The sequence below is a fragment of the Gekko japonicus genome, unplaced genomic scaffold (genome assembly GCF_001447785.1).
Source record: "Gekko japonicus isolate JY-2015 unplaced genomic scaffold, Gekko_japonicus_V1.1 scaffold674, whole genome shotgun sequence".
Classification (NCBI taxonomy): domain Eukaryota; kingdom Metazoa; phylum Chordata; class Lepidosauria; order Squamata; family Gekkonidae; genus Gekko; species Gekko japonicus.
In genome coordinates this window covers 372,517-390,537 of record NW_015172574.1, presented here as the reverse complement: position 1 = coordinate 390,537, position 18,021 = coordinate 372,517, and the positions used below count along the sequence as shown (strand labels likewise).

Genomic DNA, 18,021 nt, shown 5'->3' with positions numbered 1-18,021 from the left:
TACAGCTCAAGACTTGCGCCTGCGTGAAGCTCTTGAAATGGAGGCTAAAGGCTCGGCTAATGAGAGCCAATGAGAATGTCAAAGGCATTCTTCCAGCCACCAATGGAAGCGGGTGTTTCTCCAGCGGCTGTCCCCATTGGTTTTGGCGTTCCCACCAATCGGATGCTAGCGATGTCAACCGAGGGGCTGGCCTTTTCTTTCGCGCCTCGTCCGCGCTTTATCTCTTTCAGTTGCCTAGAGTGGGCGGAGGGCGATCTCTGTATGCGTGCCTCTCTATGGTTTCCGGAAGTGTCGCTTGGCGGTTCCGGCGTAGACTTTGGCGGGTGTGGGACGGAGCGGAGACTGAGCGCGGCCGAGGAATGCTTGTGGCCTTTTAGGCTGCTCCAGCCTCCTCCAGAATGTCCGTCGTGCCGCCCAACCGCTCCCAGACTGGCTGGCCCCGCGGCGTCAACCAGTTCGGCAACAAATATATCCAGCAAAGCAAGCCCCTCACGCTCGAGCGGACCATCAATCTGTGAGTAGAGTTCGTGGGAACTGGGGGGAGGGAGGCGGTGGCGGCGATGCAGCGCCTTCTTCCGGGTCTCTACGGTGTCCGGTCTCTTGATCGGCACGCTCGTATTGTTTAAACAGCTCGATCCAAAGGACGTGATTTTGTTTCACCTTAATAGCAGCCCTGTAAGGTAGGCTGGGCTGAGAAGTAACGAATAACCGACTTTCGGTTTTCAGCTCCTGCGTTGGGGTGTTTTGTTAATTCGGAGGTGCCGGGTTGTATGCGTGAGAGCATGCAATGGTTTGATTTATTTGAAGTATTGAATTGGTTTATTTATCAAATTTATACCCCGCCCTCCCAGCCGAGGTATTTATAGTCTGTTTTTTATGTGGTTCAAATCGATTTCAACAGCAGTTGATAAAGTCATCTAAATTAAAAAACGAAATACCAGTGCAAATTAGAATGTAAAAAATCAAGGTAGTTTTGAAAAAAGCTCTTTTTAAGAACTGTGCCTCTATACTCGTCGGTTTTTGTTTTTTTTAAAGTTGCAAGCATGTTATACTCAGTTCACTGGGTGGCCTGTTTTAAAGGGATGGTGCTGCCACAGAAAACGTCCTTGCTTAAGAGTGTATATTGAGCGCACTTCGTTATGAGAAGGTGTTTTTGTGGGCTTGTACCTGGAGATGACCCAGTATATGGTTTTCTAGGCTGCACAGAGTTTAAAGGTTAACACCAGTACCTTAAGTTCAATTTGGAAATAAGCCAGTAGCTAAGGTAGATTTTCTGTAATGTGATTGACCATGTTTGTTCAGCTGAGCGGCTGCTTTTTGCACTAATTTTTAAGTTTCTGAGTTGTCTTCATTGACAGACCCAGGGCCAAGCACATTGCTGTGTTCGAGTTTTGAAGTTGCAATAGCATGGATCAGTGTCGCCATAATCAGATCCAAGAGAAAGTGCAGCTTCTGAGCTAGATAAAACTGGGGGATAAGGTATTCCTGGAAACAAAACCTGTCTTGATTCTTCATCTTCAAAGCTGGGGCCCAGAGTGCACCCAGACTCTTGACAGAGCTGGCCAGGAACAATGGTACTTCATTCAGAGCTGATGATTCAGTCCCTCTCCTGGCATTCACTTTTCTGACCAGCATCACATCTGTCTTGTCTCGATTAAGTTTCACAGCTTTAGCCAGGATCCGTGAGCTAACTCAGCAGGTTTTGTTGGTTTACTCAGCAGGTTTTGTTGGTATTGCTGAATGTTATCTGCATATTGACGATATCCAGCTCCAAAGCTATGGATGGTGGTACTGAGCAGTCTTACATAGATACTGAACAAGTTAGGGGAGAAACAGAACCCTGAGGCACCCCACACATCAGCTTCCATGGCATTGTCTCTAGATCTCTCCTTACCCATGTACTTTGCTGGAGTGATAGGAAAAAAACGTTATCCAAGTTCTCCAAGTCAGGCAAGCCAGGTCAACCAAAAACAGGTCACAGTTATAGAGATTCTGTTTTACACTGACCTGGAAATTGTAGAACATCAGGGTATAAGGAAAGGAATTCTCTAGCGCTGGAACACATTTCTCAGCATGGGGATAAAATGAGTGATGTTATGAGCTGAGGCTTGAACATCCTGCATCACTAAAATGGCCATCCCATGGACCAGTCCGGGCTCCCTTACCCTTATAGCACCCCACCTGGTTGGCCTCTGGAGAAACACCTCATCTCCAATAGGTGTCTATATGTGCATCACTTTGTGATATGTACTTGCATGGTCATTGCTGGATTTTGTTCTTCTGTACTGGATTTTTTTCTGTGCTCAAGAGTAATTCCTGAGTGAAATTATGAACTGACTTCATGTGCTTGTGTGCATAGTGAAACAGGAAGTTTGCACTTATATGGAAGCTTTATTCACAGTATTATGTTATTCCTGACCAGTTCCAGAAGGATTAGCTGTGGCGATCTGTTATTTATTTCCATTCCCACCGACATTCTTCCTTAAGGAAAAAGCTTTAAGCTGTATGGGAAGCATTTCAAGGTGCACGCTGCATTACATTGTTGCTGCTTCATTCTGTCCTGGCCTGTTCTGAAGTATCCCCCCTTCCAGTTACTCTGAAAACTCATTGATCCCTTGAGCTGCCAGCTTGATACACTGCTGTGAAGTAGTGGTTGATCCCCTATTCTGTGGATCCATTTTAGCAGATGGCCAGGGCTTAAATAGATTTCTTTACCATGGAAATATGGGCATGGAAGCCTAGCAGGGGAAAGGTAACACTAGTGTTTCTCACCTACTGTAGTCTTGCTGCAAATTGCTCCTGACTCAGTGCTTTCCTGGACAAGTAGTGGTGGTTGCTTCAAGACAGCTGGTAGAGGTGTTGTAGGACTGTTTGCTGTCAGAAACTACAGGTGAGCCACCTTGGGTGGCATTCAAGCCTTAAAGCAAACAGTAGGGTTTGCATGAAATTCTGTTCTGATGTATTGTCTCTTTCAGGTATCCGCTCACAAATTACACCTTTGGGACCAAAGAACCCCTTTACGAGAAAGACAGTTCAGTGGCTGCTCGATTCCAACGCATGAGGGAGGAATTTGACAAGATTGGAATGCGACGGACTGTCGAAGGGGTTCTGATTGTGCACGAACACCGGCTGCCTCATGTGTTGTTGTTGCAGTTGGGCACAACTTTCTTCAAGCTGTAAGTGCACACTGCCAAAGACAGCACTGCCTGACCGTGATGATTAAAGCACTAATAAATAGCTTTGCAAAGAAGCCCAGAAGAAAAATTATTAGCTTTTGTTTCCACTAGTCTTTAGCAGTTTGTGGGGTACTAATGTGTGCCCCTCTGTCCTTGTACATTCTTATCACTAATTCACAGGCTTGCATCCAAAGACTCTTCTAAGTCTGCAGATGTTATTCAGTAGTTTGGTCCCTTTCATCCTTGATGAAGATGGACAGCTGTATTAGTCTGTCTGTAGCAGTAGAAAAGAGCAAAATTCCAGTAGCACCTTAAAGATTAGGGATGTGCACACAAAAAAATCAGTATTTTTCAAGTTCAGATATACCAAACCTGAAAAATATAGTTTTTTCCCCAATATTCCTGAATCCCAATATTGGTATGATATTCGGATTTCGGATATAATCGGGATTGCTGAATTTATTCGGCTCCATTATACCCTATGGGGACGGCCCCCATAAGTATAATGGAGAATCGATCTCCAAGCTGCACCATGCACCAGTGAACTCCAAGTGACCAGTGAGCTCATCCACTTCCGAGTGAGCTTGCCATTTCAGTAGAAGGATTTTTACGGCGTTTATTCAGGCTCAGCTATTTGGTAGCTGATCAGATTCCCTAATCTGAATTTGACTTAATAAATACTGATAAGGTATTTTTTGGGTATTCAGCTCGGTTTTTACCAAGCGTACACCCTATTAGAGACTAACAAAGTGTGTGGCAGGGTATGAGCTTTCGCAAGTCACTGCTCGCTTCTTCAGATACAGCTAAAATGTAAGTTGTATCTTGGTGAGTGGATTGTTTTCAGATGCTGAATGACAATAGCAGGTGTGACCTGGATTAGGTGTGATGTGCAGAGGAGTAGTAGACATGGAGAAATCAGCATTGTTAATAAGGCAGGGAACCTAGGTCTCAACTCAGTCCAGGAGGATGTATTGTCTTCATTATCCGTTGCAATTCAACAGTCTCTCTTTCTCATTTCCATTTGCAATTTCTTTGTAAAATTAATTATGGAAGCATCCCTACAACATGTATTTTATTGTGGATGTATATTCAACAGGCCTGGTGGTGAGCTTAATCCAGGAGAAGATGAAGTAGAAGGTCTCAAACGTTTAATGACAGAGGTAAGAGAACTTTTATCTGGATTTTTATCTTGAGGATCTGGGTGCATTATAATAAAACACCATTTATGATTGCATTCACATGGAAACAGCTGAATGATGCTGAATACATCTGTAAGGCTACCTGAGGAGTTAAAACACCGTGCCACTGCTTTAGTGTAACAGATAATGTGATCAAACAGTAGGCAAAAAACCCCAAAACACCTTGAGCTTCTTTTTAAATCAGTTAATAGATTTTTAATTACTTTGACCTCTGTTAGCATCTCTCTATTGATTACTGATCATTTTGCTATAATTTCATTATGCTGATGGGGCTTTGGTAATATTCAGAACCATTCCACACAACCCAGCTCTGATCTCCTTTTTGATTTTAGCGGACACGTTAACAGTACTCCTCACCCTTCCTCCACCAGGGAAAAACAGCATGTGGCAAATTTTTGGCAGGGCTAATATGATATTTTGCTTTAGTTTTTAATAATGCAAGGAGGCAGAGAAATGTTACAGTCCTGTGCTTTTTGTGTGTGGCTGTATTGTTAAAATGCTTAATGAAATCTGAGCCTCATACTGTATATAGAAGTGGGAGGTGCCGAAGTAATCACAGTTCATTCAGTGTTCTAGTCCATATTTTTTTTCTTAGTCTGACTGGTAACCACGAGCATAGCTTGGGTATGTAGGAACCTTGCTTTGAATACCCAGGCACAAAGGGAAACCTTGCAGGGTAGAGTTTGAGTATGGATAAAAGTCCTAATTAGCCAAAGGTGGTTCAGTAAGAGATGTTGCTTCTACATATATAGTATGACCAACGTGACTAATTTGGGATGTTCTGTTGTGCTGAAACAGCATGTGAAGGCTTCTGTTGCATCTGTGTTTTGACAGATACTGGGCCGTCAAGATGGAGTGCAGCAAGACTGGGTCATTGATGACTGTATCGGTAACTGGTGGCGGCCGAATTTTGAGCCTCCACAGGTAAGAACTGAAGCCACTAGTAAAAATTCTGCTTTCTTGTTTTACTTCTAGAAGACACATCCAGCACTCTTGGGGCAGGTTTGCTAATTCTACCCTGTCTCTCTGTATGCAAATTTCATTAAAAATTCTGTCCCTGTCCACAAGACAGAAGAGCTTAGGCTCTGGTGAGCCTCCAGGGAAGAGACGTCCTGAGCTGCAGAACAAGGCCGAAGGAACAGTATTTTAACTCTGTGGTTTCCTTGAATTAGAATTGCATGGATGACAATGACGGTATATTTTTGGTTTAATTTTGGAGTCATTCCATAGCCGGTTGGGATTGCAGGTTATATCTGTGTGGTATATGGGGAGTCAAATGGTTTCCTTCTCAGGGAAATTTTCTCCAGTAACAATGCATACCATTCCAGAGAGCTCTCTGACACTCTGGAGTTGCAGTTGGGGGGGAATGCAGGTTGAAGGGAGATTCAGAGAAGCCCTAATCTGGGTAAAGCCATTTAGATCTTCTCCCTTCTTTTACCACAAATTGTAACTTTTTCACCTATGCCTTATGGCCATGATCCAAAAAGCTGATGTGCATTCTTTGATTAAATTCACATTTCAATAAGAGACCATTTCTTGTATTCAGATGTTACAGCTAAAAATGGCATTAACTATAATTTTCAGTGATCCTTTCTGGAATGTTTTTGGAATCTACTTTCAGAAGTTTAGACTTGGGACATTTTGCTGAATTTGCTTTCATAACACAGGTTACATCTAGTTATAAAAACACAAGGTCCATGATATTCAAAAGGGCTTTTCATGACTTGAAAAATGTACTTCCTTCCCTTCTAGCTTTAAAATTTTGTAACATCTAGCCTGATGAAGCGTTCTAGTGAGTTTAAAAGTTCACACAACATTTTATGTCTGTTTGGTTTGCCATAGTAAAAGGGTGCCTTGTCCAGGCTAGCCCAATCTTGAGATCTAAGCAGGGTCAGCCCTGGTTAGTACGTGGGTGGGAGACCACCAAGGAAGTCCAGGCTTGCTACGCAGAGGCAGGCAATGGCCAAGCCACCTCTGAACATACCTTGCCTTGAAAACCCTATGGAGTCCCTGTTATTTGGCTGCAACTTGTAAATTCAGGACAGTTTGCTCTCCCCTTCCCCATTTCATCCTCACCATGGACCAGTGATGCAGGTCAGGCTGAGAGTCAGACCTGCTCATGGTCATATAGCAAACTTCAGAGCTGAGCAGGTTTTCCCTACCCAAATTTGATACCCTAACCATTATTTAAAAGCCCTCACCTGGACAACCCAGACTAGCTCAATCTTGCTGGATCTGCAATGCTTTACCTATGGAGTTGCAGACACCCAGCTTCCTCGCACTAACTGGACAGACATCAAATAATATATGCAGCCTGAATAGCCTGAACTAGCCCAAGCTCATTAGAGACTGGAAGCTAAACAGGGTCAGTATTTGGTTAGTATTTGTATGGGAGACCACGAAGAAAGCCCAGGGTTGCTATGTAGAGGCAGGCAATGGCAAATCACCTCTGCTTGCCATGAAAACTCTAGGGGGTCCCTATTAGTTGGCTGCGATCTGATGGAGTTTTCTAAAAGGGATATTGCACAGATTTTGTTGCCATTTTTGGTTTCGTGCACGTAGTTATGAGTACGATCACACTTGATGTATTCTGAACTCTAGATGTATTCACACATTTTCCCATCACTAGAATCAAAGACTATGTTGTAATGTGCCTTTTTGCATTGCCGGGCTGGTGGAGATGAATCTGCATACTTACAGCATATGACACTGAGCAAACAGGTGTATGAAAGCTTCAATTAATTACATTTCTTTTTTGTCTTCCACAGTATCCATATATTCCGGCTCATATTACGAAACCAAAAGAGCACAAGAAGCTCTTCTTGGTTCAGCTTCAAGAAAAGGGTAGGCTTTCTCTTGTGGGCTTTCATGCACATTTTGTGTGTCTTGCAGAGAAGGATACAGGAGTCTGTTCTTAGATTGTAACCTGTACCATCATGCACAATTATACTGATGTTTGTATCCCATGGTTTCCTCCCAAGAGCCCAAGGCAGTGTTGTACGCTTTACTCCATTGCAGTGAGCTATGTGGAAGCGCAGTGGCTTTGCCTACCTGATGTGTTCACCAATGCTGATACTGAAGCATACGAAGAGTGCCCACTAGTCTCATTATTTAGACTCGCTGCAGTCTGGCTGCGTATTCATGTTTATTTTTATTTATTATTAAATTTATACCCCGCCCTCCCCAGAGCAGGCTCAGGGCGGCTAACAGAAGAGGCACGTATGCCAAGGTTAAAACAGTTAAAAACAGAATAAAACAACCTTAAACAATACAATAAAGTGTGAGTGCTCTGGTTGTTACAAATCCATTAATCACAAGATGGGGTTCTGGAAGGATAGACCCAGAACAACAAGAGTTCCACACAGCACTGCCGTCATCTCTTCATCCCAGGGCCATTTCATTCCCCCCAATGATACCCGCTCTACTAGATAATAGTGGTGCAGTGATGGTATAATAGTGGAACGGTTATGGTATAATGGGGGTAGTGGCTCCTACTCAAAAGCCTGGCGGAATAGCTCCATCTTGTAGGTCCTGCGGAACTCCGCAAGGTCCCGCAGTCAAAAGCCTGGCGGAATAGCTCCATCTTGTAGGCCCTGCGGAACTCCGCAAGGTCCCGCAGGGCCCAAGTCTCTTCCGGGAGCTCATTCCACCAGATAGGAGCCGCCACCGAAAAGGCCCTGGCCCTGGTTGCAGCCAGTTTAACATCTTTGGGGCCCGGAGGTGCTGAGTCCCCGACCGTTAGTGCCCTTGGGGGAACATATGGGGAAAGGCAGTCCCTCAGGTCATGTAGGGCTTTAAAGGTAAGAACCAGCACTTTGAAGCGAACCCGGTACGTTATAGGCAGCCAGTGCAGTGGTTTGAGCGCAGGCTTGATATGGTCCCGTCTAGAGACACCCATCAATAGCCTGGATGCAGCATTCTGCACTAGGTGCAGCTTCCGGATTTGCGACAAAGGCAGCCCCATGTAGAGAGCGTTACAGTAGTCTAATCTTGAGGTGACTGTCGCATGGATCACTGTAGCCAGGTCATCGCGGTCAAGGAAAGGAACCAACTGCTGAGCTAGTCGAAGATGGTAAAAAGCCGACTTGGGTTTCCATCGTTGAGGAGTCCAGGAGCACACCCAGACTCCTAACCTCCGACGCTGGGGGGACCTCACGGACTAGGGGGTGGGGGGGAGAAGTGGCTATCTTCATTTGGGAGGCTTACTCCTTCAGGGCACTCCTGTCTGTGGAGATTACGGGTGTGGAATGTGTTGGCTTGATGCTGGAGGCTGAGGAGAGCTTGGCGATCTGGCTGGTCTAACGCACCGGCTAGTAGTCTGCCATCCCTGCTGGAGGCCATATCAGGCTGGGCGTTGGAGCACCCTAGACTGATTGTCCTGGGTGACTTCAACGTCCATGCTGAGGACGCGGTCTCCAGCCGGGCTATAGACCTAGTGTCGTCCATGGCAGCACTGGGGCTCTCTCAACTTGTATCGGCCCCTATGCATCGGGCGGCTCATATGCTCGATTTGATCACTACAGAAGTAGTGCCATGGTCAGACCACCATGCCCTGAAGGCCCTTCTGAAGGTGCCACCCCGACCCTGTTTAGGCGGTGAGCAGATTTTTGCTCGCCCACGGAGCCAGATGGCCCTGCGGGATCCAAGGCCCCCTGGCGGCTCATTGGATGAGCTGGTGGAGGAGTGGCATGGCCGGCTCTCCACAGCCATCAACCAGATTGCTCCCAGGTGCCCTCTCTGCACTTGCTCTAGGCGGGCACCCTGGTATACCCAGGAGTTGTGGCAGCTGAAGCGAGAACTGAGACGGTTAGAGAGACAGTGGCGCCGTGTTCGCGACAAGGCGTCAAGAGCATCCTATAGGACGTTTATGAGATCCTATGAGATGGCAGTCAAGGCCGCAAAGAGAGATCTCTATGCGATCTCTCCGCTGCAACCTCCCCGCCACAATTGAAACAGTGAGTGAACTTGAGGCCCCTTGCGCATCTTCGGTTCTGGTTTTAGAGTGTTTTAGCCTACTCAGCCTGGAGGAAGTTGACAGATTGCTCGTATTGGTGCGTCCAACCACGTGTGACCTTGATCCGTGCCCCTCCTGGCTCATTAAAGCGGGCCACGAGGGATTCCGAGGTGCCCTGAGGGAGATTATTAACAAGTCCCTCTTGGAGGGACGGTTCCCCAGAGCACTCAAGAAAGCGATGGTCCGCCCTCTCTTGAAAAAAACCATCCTTGGACCTGGCCAAATTGGCCAACTACTGACCGGTGTCCAATTAGCCCTATTTGGGCAAACTTATTGAGAGGGTGGTGGTGTTACAGTTACAGGGCTATCTGGAGCATGCTTCTGTCTTAGGTCCCTTCCAGTCCAGCTTCCACCCAGGTCACAGGACTGAGACAGTGCTGGTTGCCCTGACTGACGACCTCCGAAGGCATCTGGATCGAGGTGGTGTGGTGGCACTGCTGTTGTTAGATCTGTCCACTGCGTTTGACACGGTTGACCACCAGTTGCTGACCCACCGCCTCGCCATCATGGGGATTCAGGGGCTTGCCCTTCAGTGGTTTGCCTCGTTTCTCCAACGTCGGGGACAAAGGGGATCAGTCGTCCCGGAGGCATCCCCTTGACTGTGGGGTGCCTCAGGGGGCAGTGCTGTCCCCAATGTTGTTTAACATCTACATGCGCTCCCTTGCCCAGAGTTGTGGGCTTGGGTGTCACCAATATGCAGATGACACCCAGCTCTATCTGATGTTGGGCGGCCAGTCGAACTCTGCCCCAGATGACCTTCATTGGTCGCTGCAGGCTGTGGCTGTTTGGCTCAGGCTGAGCCAGCTGAAACTAAACCCGGTGAAGATGGAGGTCCTGGGCCTGAGTTGGGTCAGTTCAGGGTTGGGGCTCCCCCTCCTCACGTTCGATGGGGCGCCTTTGGTGCCAGCGTCGGAGGTTAGGAGTCTGGGTGTGCTCCTGGACTCCTCTTTAACGATGGAAGCCCAGGTGGCCTTTTACCATCTTTGATTTTGGGTTCAAGGAACTTGCTGCTTTTAAAGTTCAGGATGGGCCTAGGGGCCCAGTCCAGCGAGTTACGTACGTGTCAGTATTTTTGCCTTCAGTGGGGGAGTTTAAGTATATGCTTAAACTTGTCTTATCAACTTCAGTGGGGGTTAAAAATGGTTGGCTTTGGCCTAATGGTGCTCTGTTTCTGTGATAATGCTCTGAAGTGCTTGCAATTACTGTGTGGTGTGTTTGGGAATTAAGTGGGAAGCCCTTTCACTAAGAGGCTTAGCACCTCTCTCTACCTTCTGAATAAAACCACGTTGCATATGACACAATGTTCTATTTACCTGAAAAATAAACTCTGCTGTTCTGTCCTTTCTTGGAGCAGACTGGTTTCTAATTAGTGTTCACTTGTGTGTTCCAGCTTTGTTTGCGGTCCCCAAAAATTACAAACTGGTAGCTGCTCCCTTGTTTGAGCTTTATGACAATGCACCAGGCTATGGACCCATCATCTCCAGCCTTCCCCAACTTTTGAGCAGGTGGGTTTGAGTGTGTTCTGGTTTCATTATACCATCTGGAGAAAGAGAAGACGCTTTTATCAACCTCCTTTACTTGGCTTTATAAGAGACTGACTGAGTGATTTGAGGATTGGGATTCATATGGGTCCACGTCTACACATCACTCAGCAGTGCCCTCTGCAAGAACCCTTTCTCCCGTATGAAGTTGACTTGTGTGTGAAGTTTATTAGCCGAGGCCCTGTTCTGGATGCCTCCACCATCAGAAAGTAGATGGGTGGCTTAGCCCCTATCAAGGCGGACATGCCTTTTTGACTGTTACTCCTCCCTTTTCCCCTTGAGAATTTAGACTTGAAAGATTCATGGTGGAATTCACACCAAGTCCCTCTGCCTTGCCCCCCCCCCCCCCCATCTCCCCCCTTTTTCTGGTATAATTTTTCTTCACAGAGCTATCTGAAGAAGTGAGCGGTGACTTATGAAAGCTCATATTGAAATAAAAGTTAGACTAAGATGCCACTGGACTTCTGTTATTTTGGAACATGCACACAGTTTTGTCCCATCTGATGGATCCATTATGACAACTGATTTCTTTATCTTTTTTTTTTTTTTGCAGGTTCAATTTTATTTACAACTAAATTTCCTTATACCTTAAGTGTGCGGCAGAAGCTGTCTCTGTGAGAACAGTTTCAAAATGTAGAAGGACACGTGACGCAAGAATTTTTTTAATTTCTTTTCCTCTCTGTCCCCTTCTTTTGCTCCCCAAATTTCTACCATCTGAATAGGAAAGTGGAATCTTGACTGTTTAGATAGTGGAATGATAAGTGTAGTTGCGTTTTAATCACCTATGTTGTAATAGTCACCTGATTTTTTTTAAAAAAAACATTAAACAAAAAATGTGTTACATTTCGTTTCACTTGGTGTTTCTGTTCTTCCAAAGAGACTAGTGGAGGGGCCTATGCTGTTGGGTGGCTGGTACCATAGCATCGTGGGTGAGGCTCAAAGGATACAGTTGTCAGCCATTTGAATATCGTTCAGAAAAGCAGCATGCCTCACACTGATAGCAAGGTCCTTGCTATATATGAAATGACTGTGTGCAGGGAGCTGAGCATGCAGCAGGGTTTGAACCTGGGACTCTGAAGGATTGGTAGGTGGAGGTTCAACTTGCATATTTTCTCTTGGCCCCCTTCAAAGGGACAGCAGCCAGGCAGCCTTTGAACAACAATAGAACAGGCAGCTCATGATGTCTATTAAAATGTTCCAGATAAGTCTCAGATGCCTGTCAAAACCTTCCTGATTTAGCTTTCTGAATGGTGCAAGCAGACTGCGCTGCTGCATCTGGTTACAGGTTGTCTATGCATGTATCTCCCCCTCCCTCAGCTGGAACCAGACGTGACACTGACAGTCATATTCAGATCTATTGTGAATTCTGAATCCTGTCCAATGTATTGGGTATTGCTGATTAGTACCAAACCAGCTGTTCTGCGAGCCATTGTTCTATTGCACCCTTGCGGTTCCCTGGTCATAGGCATGGCAATATTAGAAGAATATCCTCCCCTGCTAGCAGGCATGGTAGATAAGAAGCAGACAAAGGGTTTATGCACAAAATGGGACTTGTTGCTGATGTCTGAGTAACTAGGGCTTGTTGCCCAAATTGCTGTTCATCACAACATGTGAAAGCATTGAAGGTCAGAACTTGGGGGCTGGGCAGGAGGCAAAGGTGAATGCCAGGGAAGACTTTCAGGGAAAGCTTCCAGGGCCATTCATGTTTCCAAGTTGCAAAGAAGATGTATTACAATTGATCGGGAAAGTCAGTTTCTCTTACAAAATTTCATATATGTTGAATATCTGTCAAGTGATCTTTTATACTTTGAATACCCCTAATACTACTGAACTATATGTGCGGTTAATTTAAGCCAGTTAGCTTCACTTCCAGCAGCTTTCTGTGCAAGAATGTTTATTTGCAGTTCAGATCTTGCTGCTGTGTCAAGACAATAACCACTTTCAGCTTTAACAAATGAAGTGACTTCCATTTCCGAGTACCAGTTGTAACTTTTGGTGTCTTCTCCCCAGTATACTTCTGAATAACACTTTATTTCAGGTTCAATTCTAAATCATGGTTTGGTTTGTCTACATGATGTGGAAGATTAAGTTACTCTTCTGATTTCTCTGTAAAAGAGGAAACCTAGCTTGCTACTTCCCAGATTACAGTTTTGACTGTGCAACAGGCAATTAGAAAGGGGGTTGATTTAATAAGAAGGTTGAATGTTCTGAGGCAACCAGGTGAGCTATGAATTACTTTATCACATAACTTGTTAGCATTTTGAGGTTTATGGGTGGCAGCTATCTATCATTAATCATCATCTGAAAATATCTCTCATCCTGGTTTGGAATTTGTCTTGCCACAAATGATGGAGCTGCTCGTAGACCAAGATAACCTATTAAAAAATCCCATTTCCCAGGAACAGACAGTTTAAAAGCTCCATGAGGCTCTAGAAACTTTACTGGGCAACTCTAAACATACTTGAACATCTACAAAATCCCTTGAGACTGACCGTCTTCATTGTTCACATAATTGAAGTTACTTAACCTTTCAATGAGCATTTTGTAATTTTATCAACATGGACCGTGCTGGAATGATCCCATAAATTGTGAGATTACAAAAATTCTTCCTTGTACATTCATCTCTCAGCTTTCACTCACTGAAGGTAAGTGTCATGTTAAGTGAATAAGGTGCCATAAAAATAATCCTTCAGGCTGTTGTGGAAATTGAAATTAAATCCATCGAAGACCTGTACCTGGGTTGAGGGGGCACGGATGTGGACACCAGGCTGCCCACTCTGGAAGGGGCATCTTTGGTGCCAGTGAGGAGCGTGGAAGTAACACTGGATGCCTCTCTGCCCATGGAGGCCCAGGTTGCTGCAGTTGCCAGATCTGCATTCATCCATCTTAGGCAGATCAGTTTACTGAAGCCCTACCTCTCCCCCCAAGACCTAGCTACGGTGATCCATGCAATGGTCACTTCCAGGCTTGATTACTGCTATTTGCTGTACGCAGGCTTACCCCTGAGACTGATCCGGAAATTACAGCTGCTACAAAATGCAGTGGCGCGCCTGCTGATGTCGACGCCTGTGTGGGCTCAGATTCGGCATGTGCTTTGCCAGCTGCACTGGTTACCAATTGAGTACCGGATCCATTTCAAGGTGTTGCTATTAACCTTCAAAGCCTTATACAGCCTGGGACCAACATAACTAAGGGACCACCTCTTCCTGTATACGCCTCGAAGAGCTTTACGCTCCAATAATCAACATCTGGTGGTCCCTTGGCCAGGGCCTTTTCTGCTCTGGCCCCCATTGAGATCAGGGCCCTGCGTGCTCTTATGCAAATCCGCACATCAGGGCCCTGCGTGATCTTATGCAAATCCGCACGGCTTGCAAGATGGAGCTGTTCTGCCAGGCTTTTGGTTAAGACAGCGGGCGCCCACACATGGCCTCCCCGAGGTTGCTGTCTCCCACCTACTGGCCATCCATCCATCGGTAACTGGCCATTTCCATCTGTATTAATGGGTCGGAACTTTCACCAGTAGCCATAACCACTGATCTTAAATGCTTATGTTGTGTTTTTAAACTTTATTGTAACTGTTGAAATATGATGTGACCCACCCTGAGCCCACTCCCGGGATGGGCGGGATACAAATACAAAAAATAAATAAATTGCTAGGAAGAGGCCAGGACAAGTTGATGGCCACAGGAATAAACAGCTTTAAAAGGGGATTAGATAGATTTATGGAGGATATGTCTATCAATGGCTATTAACCATGCTGGCTGAGGGGGGGAAACCGCATTCAGAGGCACTAATCCTCTGAATCCCAGAGCCAGGAGGCAACATCAGGGAAAGGCCTCAGCCTCTATGCCACTGTGTGTGAGACAAAAATCTGCACTAGATGGACCATTGGTCTGATCTAGCAGGGCTCTTATGATATTGTAAAAGGTGGATAAAAGATTAAAGGTGGTTTGCTTCACTGTGTGGTTTGCTTCACTGTGCACCTAGACCCTCCCTCCAAACAACTTGCTTGTGTTTGCCATGAATTGGTAATGATGTATTCTGTATTATTTATGTTTTTATTCCGTATTGTTGTGTTTGTTGTTGGAAGCCACCCTGAGCCTGCTTTGCGGGGAGGGCGGGGTATAAATTTGACTCTAAACAAATAACTGTAATATTTCTCTGAGCCTTGGTTGGAGGCAGTTAATCCTAAAATGACCAGTGTGTGGCCAGCAAATGGCTGTCTTGAGGATAAAATGGAAAGGAAAGTTATGGTTAGTTTTAAAAGAAATGGGTGTGGCCACAGTGGATTGTTCTGATGGGCAACCTGTTAGGACAGAATATGGAGAAACAGAATGGTTCCCAACTGGCAAAAGTGCCAGAGAAGGATATATTTATCCTCCCATCTCTTAATCTACATGCAGAACATATCAGATGAAAGTGGAATGATAACTGTAGGAAGGAACATTAACAATTTGACATTAATCATTTGAGATATTCAGATGACACCACATTACTGGCAGAAAGGAGTGAAGACTTGAAATGACTCCAGGTGAAAATTAAAGCAGAATATGCCAGATTAAGGCTATTGTACTTCAGTCGCATTATGACAAGACTCATTGGAAAAGACAATAATGCTAGGAAAAGGTGAAGGCAGCAGGAAAAGAGGGAGACCCAACATGAGATGGACTGACTCAATAAAGATCCTCAGTTTGCAAGACCTGAACATAGCTGTTATGGAGATCACTAATTCATAAGGTTGCCATAAGTCAGAAGTGACTTGACACTCCATCTCAGCAGGTTTACAGTGAAAGGGCAAATACTGCCCCCACTCACAGAGGAAGGCTGGAGCTCCTCCTCTGCTGCGGTCTTAGTCTGAATTGGGCCCCTGGTGTGCTGCAGAAGTTTCCCACAGGAAACCTGCGACTGCTCTGACTGCAAGTCCTAGCAGCTGCTGTGAGTTAAATATAATGGTCTAGCCCTATATGGCCAGGGTCCGACATACCTGAGGGCCACATTTCCCCATATATACCCCAGAGAACACTGAGTTCGGGGTCTCAGAACCGACTGGCCCTATCGGGCCTTAAGGATGCCAGGCTCGCCACTACTAGGGCCAGGGCCTTTTCTGTGGCGGCTCCACACTGGTAGAATGGGCTCCCGGAGGAGATCAGGGCCCTGCGGGACCTTATACAGTTCCACAGAGCCTGCAAGACGGAGCTCTTCCACCAGGCTTTCAACTAGGAGCTGCCCCCACTGCTACCAACGAGCTGGCCCGTAGTGCTAACATCTGGCTGCTACCACTGTGCTCAGGAAGATCACTGAGTGGCATCTGTCTGGTTGTATGGTATTCCAGCATGCTATCCTATGTATTTAATGTATTAGCACTAGCACTTTATGAGATTCTTGTTTTTTGTTATTGCATTTTAAACTGTTTTTATGTGAATGAATGGTCATTTATAGACCAATTATGTAAGCTGCCCTGAGCCAGCTTGCGGGGAGGGTGGGGTATAAATAAAATTTAAAAATTAATAAATAGTTCAGCTTACTGTGAAAGACTGTTGTGAGGATAAATGGGGCAGAAACTGAATAAGTGGGGTGTGGAGGCTAGTGATGGTCTAGGGCTAGGGTTGCCAAGTCTACTTACCTTGGTGGCGGGGGAACCTCGCCGGGCTCTGGGAGCTCTCCGAAGATGTGTGTGTGCGCGCCGCCAGCACATCACAGGAAGTGATGCGTTAACGTCGCTCATGTTGGGGGCGTGGCCCCAATCGTCGGAGGGAAAACCCCTCCAATGATTGGAGCTATGCCCCCAACGTGAGCGATGTGGTTGCGTCACCTCTGGTGACGCAACCACGCTGTGCCTTGAGGGGCGGAGTTCCCCCCAGGGCCCGATTCCGCGGCGGCAGAAATTGGGCCTCCAAAGCAGGGGTTTACCCGCCCCCACTTGGCAGCCCTATCTCGGGCCCAGGTCCAAATCTCTACTCTGCTGCAGAAGCTTGGCCCAGTCACACACTCCCCTCTTATTATACTTAACAGGCTCGTTTTGAAATTAAAATGGAGGAAAGAAATGGATGTGAGCTGCTTTGAGTTCCCAGTGGGGAGATGGTAGGATATTAACGAATAAATAACATGGTCTTTGGCTTCCTGAAATAAAAATGCTGGAGTCAGTTGCTGGGAGAGGTTAAAGTGTCACATCCGGGGCCTCAGGTTCAAATCCCTGCTCTGCCATAGAAGCCCATTGATGACCTATGGGCCAATCACTCTACTGACCTAACCCACCTCATAGGCTGAGAAAACGAGAATGATGTTCTGGGTCCAGGGGGTGGGGAGACAGAAAAGCATGGTGTTAATGTATAAATGACACTTGAACCACAATTTGATTATTTAGGCAGTGGCGCTTTCTGTTCTTTCCTTGTGTTATTGCAACCCAGTCACACACCCTTCGCTAAAGTCAATGCTTCCAAACCTTTTTTTTGTATGGTGACCCATCAGTCCAAAGCTACTTGGTGTGATGACCCTTTTGGGGGAGAAAACATGGCCAAGTTAATAAAACTGCAAAAGCTTGAGTTCCACAGTCGGGAAACAGGGACTTAAACACCTCGTAGGGTTGTTGTGGAAATAAAGGAAAAACGATGCAAGCTGTTTTGGGGGAGAGAAGCGGGACATCAGTTAAAGAAAGAAACGACTCTCTTTCTTACCCCTCGGGCCGGGCCACCACCCCCTGTATTGGGGGCAGTGGCCGGGCCTGCCCCTCAGTCACCCGCCGCCGCCGCCTCAGTGCTGCCCCTGCCGGCGGGCTCCTGAGGGAGGCGCTCATTCGCTAACCCAGCCCCGAGGCAGGCGAGCGGACGGACGGCGCGACACTCTCGGCGACTTACGTCTGCGTTGGGTCGGAGTAGGCCTCGCTCCGCGCTAGGCCGTTGCCGGGCGACTCCTCGGAGGAGCCTTAGGGCCGCTCCAGACGGAGCAGCAGGGCCGGCGCCGCCATGCCGCTGCTCTTTCTGGAGCGCTTCCCTTGGCCCAGCCTGCGCACTTACACGGCTCTCAGTGCTCTGGCGCTGGCCGGCACCGTCCTCAGCGCCTACCGCGCCCTCAGCCAGGCCTCCGAAGAGCGT

General features: G+C 46.6%; 2 protein-coding genes across 2 annotated transcripts in view; both read left to right on the top strand.

Annotated features, from left to right (window-relative positions):
• Positions 1-288: 288 nt before the first annotated feature.
• On the top strand, positions 289-11,727 carry NUDT21 (nudix hydrolase 21). The gene is made up of 7 exons (XM_015421399.1): positions 289-514; positions 2,976-3,176; positions 4,273-4,336; positions 5,210-5,299; positions 7,144-7,219; positions 10,780-10,894; positions 11,484-11,727. The coding sequence occupies exons 1-7, from the start codon at positions 399-401 to the stop codon at positions 11,503-11,505; spliced, it is 684 nt and encodes a 227-aa protein (XP_015276885.1). The 5' UTR covers positions 289-398; the 3' UTR covers positions 11,506-11,727.
• A 6,015-nt stretch (positions 11,728-17,742) lies between these two features.
• Positions 17,743-18,021, top strand: part of AMFR (autocrine motility factor receptor, E3 ubiquitin protein ligase) — a 37,469-nt gene continuing 37,190 nt past the window's right edge. Inside the window, exon 1 of the mRNA XM_015421388.1 lies at positions 17,743-18,019. Coding sequence (XP_015276874.1) covers positions 17,893-18,019 — 127 coding nt within the window. The 5' untranslated portion in view covers positions 17,743-17,892. The remainder of the gene's footprint in view (positions 18,020-18,021) is intronic.

Excerpts from the sequence above, each read along its gene's own strand:
- NUDT21 (XM_015421399.1), top strand. The coding sequence starts at position 399 with ATGTCCGTCGTGCCGCCCAACCGCTCCCAGACTGGCTGGCCCCGCGGC. Across the intron at positions 4,337-5,209 it reads TCAAACGTTTAATGACAGAG|ATACTGGGCCGTCAAGATGG; the intron begins GTAAGAGAACTT and ends GTGTTTTGACAG. Across the intron at positions 7,220-10,779 it reads GGTTCAGCTTCAAGAAAAGG|CTTTGTTTGCGGTCCCCAAA; the intron begins GTAGGCTTTCTC and ends TGTGTGTTCCAG.